At 50.9% G+C, this 9,151-nt stretch overlaps 1 protein-coding gene across 1 annotated transcript; it reads left to right on the forward strand.

The window, feature by feature from the left end:
* The first annotated feature begins 5,129 nt into the window (after positions 1 to 5,129).
* LOC123166874 (BEL1-like homeodomain protein 2) lies at positions 5,130 to 8,622 on the forward strand. The gene is made up of 5 exons (XM_044584681.1): positions 5,130 to 5,700; positions 6,339 to 7,477; positions 7,569 to 7,951; positions 8,108 to 8,168; positions 8,263 to 8,622. Exons 2-5 carry the CDS (start codon positions 6,401 to 6,403, stop codon positions 8,392 to 8,394), a joined length of 1,653 nt encoding a protein of 550 aa, XP_044440616.1. The 5' UTR covers positions 5,130 to 5,700; positions 6,339 to 6,400; the 3' UTR covers positions 8,395 to 8,622.
* The last annotated feature ends 529 nt before the right edge of the window (positions 8,623 to 9,151 follow it).

The following is a 9,151-nucleotide window of genomic DNA, read 5'->3' on the forward strand; positions in this document are numbered from 1 at the left end:
TACATTCATACCTGGTTGATTATGTGACTCCAGTGTGCATGATAGCTTGCTTATCCAATGTTTGCTTCAAATTATCATATCTATATGAATGCTTACATTAACGTAGGATAAACCCAATGCTTATGAAGAAGTTTAGCTCTGCATTGTTCTTGTAAGTACATGTTGTCCTTTAACAATGTACTTATATTGACAACTAGTTGTTCATGTACCATCATTGTGCAGCTTATTTTCCCTTACCCTCCAATTTCTACACATCAGATCTATATTTACTCTTACCAAAATGTTGGATATAACCAATGCCAGTGAAGAAGTTTAGCTCCACATTACTCTTGTCATTACCTTTTGCCTGTATCGTTATACTTATATTTATATCTAGTTGATTATGTAACACCACTCTGCATCTTATCTTAAATATTCTCCATTTTTCCCTATATTATCACATCTATATTTACTCTTAACAAAATGTAGAATAAGGACAATGCTCATGAAGAAGATTCTGTGGTAAACCTATAGAGCCGGTCTTCACTACTAAAGTAAGTTTGTCCTTCTCAAGCCTTCAAACTTTGTTGTGTATATTTGGATAGGCATGACTGCAACTGCTGTTTATTTTTGGCATTTGCATCAAATTGCATGTTTAAAGTTTATTATGAAGAAGTTCATAAACATAACTTTGTCCTTCTCATTTTTAGTTTTTAGTTGTACAACCAAGTTCTTTATTCATACCATGTAAACCAAACTAAACAGAGAAAGGGATCTTCTTCTGCACTGCATGTATGCTTGTGTTCTTGTTCTATAATCCAGTGGTGTGGTGAAACTACCCACTCCGGCACAATGTCATATTCTGCTATGTCTTAACTATGAGCAATGCCATATTATGTTAATGCTATTTAAAGCATGTCTTTTTATTTGCCAATCTGAAATGGGATAAATTGACAGTACACTGACCATTGGTTCTTATACGTTCTCTAACACTACATGTATACTTGTGTTCTTGATCTGTAATCCAGTGGTATGGTGAAGCTGGCCACTCCTACACAATGACATTTCCTGCCATGTCTTCACTATGAACAATGCCATATTATGTTAATGCTATTTTAAATTATGTCTCTTTATTTGCCAATAAGAAATGGGATGAATTGTCGGCACTGATGCTGTGCAAAACCTGTCATCTGTCTGCTTGTTTCCCTTTCAGAGTGATACCTTTAACGCTAGGAAGAACTGCCACAATAATAATGAGACAACCCCATTGCTTGTCTCTCTAACATATACTGCAAGGAAGAAGGCGACACATCTTGGAGATAGCACAACCCCAAAGTCATGTCTTGATGTAGTGTTGAAGTTACTAGCTAATAGCAGTGGAACGAGCTCGATGAAGTCGCCTCCTGAATCTGTTAGACTTCTTCAGTCTTAATTTCAAGCAGAAAGACATGGTTCTGCTCAACCCCTACTGGAACTCCAATCTCTATGGAAGATCAACGAGAAGACCAGTGTGTCCATTGATGCTATGCAGCATCAGTTGGGGGATACAAGCATCAAACAAGTGCGGTCTCATCAACTTGCTCAGCTGCTTGCGCTGCAGCTCTCGAGCAGGGCTAACCTTTCTTGAAGTGTTGTTGGTTATGTATATTATTTTGTCGGCGTGTTTATTTGCACTAGTGACGACTTTCATGTCGAGTGTATGTAATCTGCTGCCCGGTTGCGCTTTATTATCACTAGTGGCGAACTTTGATGCCCAGTGGATGTAATATGCCATAATTTCTTTATCGTATAGTCTAGGGTTATTCTTAGTCAGGATGCTGTAATTTATTTACTATATATGCTATCGTCACTCTCTGAAAAGGTCGTAAGCTTCGACGGAGGCCAACGGGCCAAAACATTGGTATATAAAAAAAGCTATGGTATCAAGCAAGCTGGCCCGCAACTCGCTATATGTGGGCCGAAATGTGGGCCCACAATCATCTCGGGCAATTAGCACGCCTAAACGTAAACTGACACACTAGTAGTTTCGGGCCTCTAACAGGCCGAGTAAACCGTCGGCCTTAGTTGGGCCAGAAAATACCAAGGGCTTTTAACAGGCTAAAAAGTAGATTGGGCCTGAATTGTGCCGAACAATATACGGGCCGACAACAGGCTGAAATATACCTTGGCCCATGATTGGCCCAATTACATGATGGGCCATTAACATGCCAAAATTTATCTCGGACCTTGGTTAGGCCAATCACATTATGGGTTGTAAGCAGGACCCGATGCAAGCGGGCCATAATTAGAGCCAACTATATCACGACCTTTAACTAGCCGATAATCAAGCTGGGCTAAAATTTATCCACGAAGACTGCGTGTCGTTAAGAGGCCGAAAATCACTTCAGACAAGAAATAGGCCCAAGTTGGGTGCTCCCAAACCATAAGCATACATTTAGGGCATATCCAACGCGGACCCTCAAACCGGCCACATACGTTCGGACCACGTGGTCCGGACATGTTCGCCATCCAACACAGTCATGTATCGCTTCGCTCGGCGGTCTGGGCGCACTTTTCCCGCAAATTGGAGACAAACTAGGGGGCTTTGCAGGCATCCGAAGCGCTGCCACGTCCGCTCCTGGCCGCATTGGACCACCAAAAACCCTCCCCCTCGCCTGCATGCATTGCTGCCCGGCGCCAAGCCCCTCGGGCTCCAACAATGATGCGACGCCGGACCCTGCGCTGGTGCATGCCGACCTGGCCATGGAGCAGGCGTAGGCGCACTACGACGCCGTCATGGCGGAGGACCAGCAACCTGCGCCGGCTCCTATGTCGACGTTTCGGCAGGCGCAGGAGGAGCAGAGGTACAAATTGTTCCTCCTTGAGCAGCTCCGGCAGGTGCAGGGCCAAATCTAGGGCGAGCGCGCAAGCGAGGCGGCCGTGGCCGCCATGGCCTTGGAGAACCCGAACTTCATGGTGGAGCAGCGGACGCTCTACGAGGCCGTGCGCGCTCAAGGCACCTTTTGCAACGCAGAGTCAGCGTAGTCGGACGCCGACGCGGCCGCACACGTGCTGGTGACGCAGGCGGTCCAGGACTGCAACTCTACCAGCCGCGCCTCCTACACGCCGCAGTCCAACTTTCGAGGGCGCACGTGGCAGGTGGACAGTGATGGACCGTCCACGTCCATCATCGACCTCATGTCCACCGGCGACGGCGACGGACAGATCGCGGACTCCTCCAAGAATGAGTAGGGCATGAGAGGCGGCAGGGCATTGTGTCCCTAGTGGGCCGGTCCGTCTCCAAGTTCTACTTTTACTCGTCGAAGACCGCACCTTCGCTTTATGGGTCTGAACCCCGCCGCCGTTCATGGAGACGACAGATGAAAGACGTCGTCGCGGATGCGGAGTACAAAGGAAGTGGACAATGGACGCCGCCGTAGGATAGGTTTAGCGTCGGGCTGCCTTTTTTAATAAAAAAATGTTCCAAATATAATGAATTTCATCCGGTTTACATGAAAATCCGCCAGGTTTGCATGAATTTCATCTGGTTAGTTGAAACGCAACTTGAAATGTATGCGGACAGCGTTGATGGCCGGCTTCCGCATCCGTGTCCATGGACTGGTCTGCCCCTGTCCGCGGACGGATGCCCGAGCAAATTTGCGGGTCATTGCTCTAGCAAAATGACAATAAAAAAGGCTTCGAATTGAATCATCCCGACTGCAGAAGCTACATTTAGCGCTCCCTTTGTCAATTTTATTTGAGAAAATTGCCATTAATCAATATATGACACCCCTGAGTAACTTGAGAATCTTGATTTATACCAGGATATGTTGTCTCCAGAGTTGCAAACTTTGAATTGGGATACTGGGTGTCCAATACCACCATGGAAACAATAGGCAGGTCCTCAATAAATACCATGTACTCCTACTACTACTCCTAGCTTGTTTCAGGTGGTAGAGGGTGGGATCCCTGAGCAGTAGCAGTGGTCCTTTTGTTTGAGGGCAATTCTAGCCTCTAGCTGAGCCTGCCTGCCAAGAGCAACAGCTAGCCTTGCACAGAGATTCCCGCCAGATCTTTTGGCCGCCTAGCTTGATCATTTGCATCTGCCCGCACAGCCACAGCTAGAGCAGCAGCAGACGTAGATGCAGATGATGAGTAGTATGCGTACATTGCTTACAGCAAAAACCAAACAGATACTTGTCCTTGAAAAAGCCACCCAGCTCTCTCTCTCTCCCCCATGGTTTCTCGTGGTGTTCCTCCATGCTGGATCTTCAAAATCATGCACGCTGCTGATTGATCTCGCATGCATGCATGCATGCATGCGCGCGCGCATCTGCGGCACTGTAGGCTGCCGCTGTTGCGTCCTCCCCCACACCCTCCCTGCTGCCAAGGAGCGTTTGGACGCATCGCCTTGGCCTGTTCTCCTCACTCTCACGGTCTCACCCCCTGCCCCTGCCATGGCCCTGCATACTCTGCTTGCTTGCATTTGCTGAAACAAGGGTGAAAGGTGAGCACTCACTCGCTGCTGCATGCAGCCTGGCCGCAAGGGGGGCAGCAGAGGCACTGTAGCGGACGAGAGCAAGTGGCGCCTGCTCGTGCTTAGAAAGAAGAATTGTTCCTTTGCCACAATTGCCAGAAGCCACATGCATGCTATGTATAAACAGTGCACTCATCTCAGGGAGGGAATGAATGAATGAGTGAATGAATGAGCGAATGATACACACGGATACCACCACTGTGGTACTAGCACGATAGATTGCTAGCGGCTAGGCGTATGTTGTTGGTTACTTAACAGACATTCATGAGATAGTCGCAAAAAAAAAAACAGACATTCATGAGATGATGCATTTTATATATTACTACTAATAATCTACTCAGGTGCATGGGGATTGAAACACCACAATCAATCAATCATGAGGCGATAAACCCCCATAAAATAAGCAAACTGAATCCATCACCACATGTTGGATAGCACTGTTCTTCTACACCCTTCCCTCCATGATCCAAGCAAAGGAGCCCCCATGCCCCGTCCTTTTCCCTGCTTTGCTACGTATGGGCATCAGCAACTTTCAGTTTTTGGTATGCATTAAAACGCCGCTGCCCCCCTCCTGGAGCAGAGCAGAGCAGCGTAGGGCCCCTCTCGTCTCTGTTCCTGGTGGCTTGCGTGCGTGTGTGCATGAGAGAGAGAGAGATAGAGAGAGAGAGAGAGAGAGAGAGAGAGAGCGTCCTCCTGCCGCCCAAGATCTCTCATGATCAGTGCCGAGATCATCAATCAGAGGGGCCTGCCATCCAAGTGGGCATCTCCATTTTTCTTCCTCCTCGTGCTGGTTTCCGAGCCTGATAAAACCACCCTCCATGGCCTCTCCCAATTGCTCCCCAGCTTCTTTCTCGCCTGCTAAGTAGTACTGCAAAGTAGAAACAGAGGGGAGATAGAGAGATCGCCTCAGGGTCGTCGTCACGAGCTGCAGCCCATCCGCATTGCAGCCGTGATATCAGGAAATGCTCTCGTTTCCATTTTAGGGTCCGTATTCTAGCTCCAGCTTCATCTTCTTCCTCCTCTCGCTGATCATCTCCTCTCCTGCGGTGCTTGGAAAGCTCTGCTGCCCCACTCGCCCACGCTAGCTAGCCATTCCAGTTGAAACCTCTGTAGGAGAGGAGCCACTTGAGGTAGGACGGAGGGGTGGTTGGCGGTTCATAGGCCGTCGCCGTCGCCGGTGCTTTCTCTCTCCATGATTGTTTAAGGTTCGGCTACTGATCCCTAGCTCCCGAAGGCTTCCTCGGCTGTTCCCACTTTGGTTCTTCAACATGATTTCCTTCTTGTTTTTGCGATTATTGTCTCTTTGTGTGGTACGGCTTGGAATGGAAGATCTCTAATGCTTGCGCTGTTGGTTCTCATGTTGATTGAATGTAGAAAAAGAAAAAGCTTCCTCAAGGGAATGTTGAATGAGCAGTTGGATAAGCACAATTTCTTATGAGATTGGCTACTGTAACTAACTGATGTCCCTAGCCTTTCTCCATTCATTCCGGCGCTTTTCTTGCGCCGCCCCATTTTGAAATTTCAGGACAAACAGCCTGTTTTACTGTGTGCTTTAGGTGGCTTTTTTCTAGATCAGCTATGCTTTAGATGGCTGCATTTTTGCGCCAAGGCTAGCAAATAGGCGGTGTTTTTTCTGTTCTTGCCACAAAATAGGTGAACTTTTTCCTCCTCCTATGGTCAGTGCTGTGCAATTTCGTGTGCATTGCTGCCTGCTACAATGCGCACAGTAGCTCACCTTGCATCTTCAACTTTGTGAAGGAACAATCTGTTAACTGTGTCCTCAGCAGCGGCGTTGATGTCACCAATTATTTGGCTCACATATACTACTGCTGCTTTGCTTCAGGTCTTTAAAAATTAGTAGTGTGCAAGATTTGGCCTTTGGCGACTACGGAGCTAGGCCTCAAGATGTCTAGCAATCCATCCTATCAGCAGCAGCTGGGGCTGGATGCCATGACCACTTGTTTCTTCGGCGGCAGCGGCATGATTGGTTCTTCCGAAGCGCCATTCTTCTACCCAGGCATGCCGCACGATGCGGGCTTCGGCTCCGGCGGCGCGGAGGTGGCCGCGCATTTCATGGCCAGCAGCGCCGTGATGGTCACTTCGCCGGCGAACCAGCTCGTGTGGTCCGCCGCTCCTTCGCGGGACAGCCACCAAGCGAGCATGTCCACGGACGAGATGAACGACGACGCCTACGCCGTCGCCGGCGAGAGCTGCAGCACCGTGCACTCCATGCTCCCTTCCGCCTCCGGCTCGGCGGACTTCTTCCAATACGGGCCGGCGGAGGTCACCATCGCCCAGCCGTCAAAGATGGCCAAGCTCATTACGGGAGAGCCGCACTGCGGCTGGCCCTACGACGGACCGAGCGCTGCCTCGACCCACCAGCCGTATTACCTGACGGCGTTCTCCGGCGGCGGCGACCTTCCGGACGCGGTCGCCGGCGCGGCGAGCGGCCTGTCGCTCAGGCTAGGTGCCCAGTCTTCCTCGGTCACCATGGCGAGCATGCCGGAGCAGTCCTCGGAGGTGAGCTGCTCCGGCCTGACCCATGTGAACAGCGAAGGCTTTGGCTACCAGCAGCCTCAGGCCGTCAGGGCTCACGCCGGCGCCGGCCAGTTCCATCTGCCTCCTTACGGCGAGGTCGGTGCCGGCGACTACGAGCTGCGGCACGTGTACCCACAGATGTACTCGAGGGCTCCGCACTTCTCGCAGGTGCTGCCGCGGTCGGGATACGCGCACATTGCCCAGGAGCTGCTGAATGGGTTCGCCGGCTGCCTGCTGAAGGACGTGGCCGAGATGACTGACGATTCAGTCAGCGACATTGGCAGCGAGGCGAGCCTCCTGCTCTCCTCGAGCTGCTCGGCGAGGACGCCGTCGTCGGTGAGCTCCAACCAGCTGATGCTGCCCTCCGACGAGCACTCAGCCGACGGCGGGAGGTGGATGGAGGCTCAGAGGGTGAGGAACGATCTCCTGAAACTGCTGCAGCTGGTGAGCGAACTCCTGAATTTCATCTCAACTTCAGACTGTTTTTACCAGAGTAAAAAACAATCTCATGGCAGAGCCTGTTGGATGGATGCAGATGGATCAAAGGTGCAACCGGTGCTTCGACGACATCCAGACGACGGCGTCCAAGTTCAGCAGCATGGTGGCGCATCCGGGCGGCGGAGGCGGCGCCATCGCGCCGCCGCCGTTCGCGCAGCGCGCGCTCTCCGCGGTGTACCGGAGGCTGAGGAAGCGGATCACGGGCCTGATCGTGGCGGTGGCGCAGAGGTCCGGCGGGCACGGGGAGCCGTCGTCGCTGGCGGACAAGGAGCGGAGCTGGGAGTCGTCCTTCATCCAGAAGCACTGGGCGCTGCAGCAGCTCCGGCGCGGCGACCAGCAGTCGTGGCGGCCCCAGCGCGGCCTGCCGGAGAAGTCCGTCGCCGTGCTCAAAGCCTGGATGTTCGAGAACTTCCTCCGCCCGTAAGTTTCACCTCTGCTTTGGACTTGGATAATGGCAATGGTTTTGACTCTGAAGTATTTCAGCATTTTTTGTTAACTGAATGAACATGATATTTCTGGTCACAACTGAGAGATTTATCTGCAAGATGAACCGATCTTTCTGATCCCTTATGCCAGGTACCCGAAAGACCACGAGAAGGACATGCTGGCGGCGAGGAGCGGACTGAGCAGGAGCCAGGTACAAAATACAGATCCCACGCTCACTTTTCACCATGGAAGCTCCATTTCGCTGGAAAAACATGGTATGAAAATGTGTGTTGCTGCGTTGCCAGGTCTCCAACTGGTTCATCAACGCGCGCGTCCGGCTGTGGAAGCCGATGATCGAGGAGATGTACGAGGAGCTCAAGAGGAGCTCGGGGCGCGGCGACGCCGAGCATCAGAGCAGCAAAGACGTCGTCGGCTAGGAAGGGGATGGCCGAGGTTGGAACTGCACGGAGCCCTAGCCGTTGTGCTTTCTTCAGAGCTTCCGTGCAAGCATTGCTGGCCGGCCACTGATGGGTCCTGCTGTTTCTCTGCCCATTGCTCATCATCTCATCCCTATCTATGTAGTAACCTGTAGTTCTCTTGCGTGTACATATGGCTGCCACCCGGTGCCTGCGAGTTGCGATTAAACGAAAACCACTGTCGCATGATCGTTGATTGCTCATGACATCGAGAGGTTTGAAAGATTGCGAGTTGCCCAGCAGAGGAGCAGAAGCACGCTGTGTTGGAAATTTCCCAAGGACGAACACACGATCACGCTGCAGCTTAACTGGTCGTATACGCGCAACTCGCCTTGACATATAAGAGCTAGCTGTAGCACTTGATATCGCGTTGGCGCTCACGCAAACACCGGGACCAGAACACACGCACACGAAGTTGGCCAGAGGCACGGGTCGTGCCTCGTAATTTTCTTTATTACTTTTCACGTTTTCTGGTGATTACAAACGACGCAAGGTGGTGCATATATATAGGTGCATGACCTGACTCCAAAACTAGTGTGATACGGACACAAAGTCATAACCGGACTCACTTGATTTACTTTCCTAATCTAAAACCCGGCAACGCTGATTGCACCGTACCAAATTTAGCTACCTAAACTTACTAGTACTCGGACTACTACTAGACATTCAGCACGTATACTACTAGAGATTGTTTGGATTATCCAACAATCAACCCCTA

The sequence above is a fragment of the Triticum aestivum genome, chromosome 7D, assembly GCF_018294505.1.
Source record: "Triticum aestivum cultivar Chinese Spring chromosome 7D, IWGSC CS RefSeq v2.1, whole genome shotgun sequence".
NCBI classification, from domain to species: domain Eukaryota; kingdom Viridiplantae; phylum Streptophyta; class Magnoliopsida; order Poales; family Poaceae; genus Triticum; species Triticum aestivum.

Excerpts from the sequence above, each read along its gene's own strand:
- LOC123166874 (XM_044584681.1), top strand. The coding sequence starts at position 6,401 with ATGTCTAGCAATCCATCCTATCAGCAGCAGCTGGGGCTGGATGCCATG. Across the intron at positions 7,478-7,568 it reads TCCTGAAACTGCTGCAGCTG|ATGGATCAAAGGTGCAACCG; the intron begins GTGAGCGAACTC and ends GGATGGATGCAG. Across the intron at positions 8,169-8,262 it reads GCGGACTGAGCAGGAGCCAG|GTCTCCAACTGGTTCATCAA; the intron begins GTACAAAATACA and ends CTGCGTTGCCAG.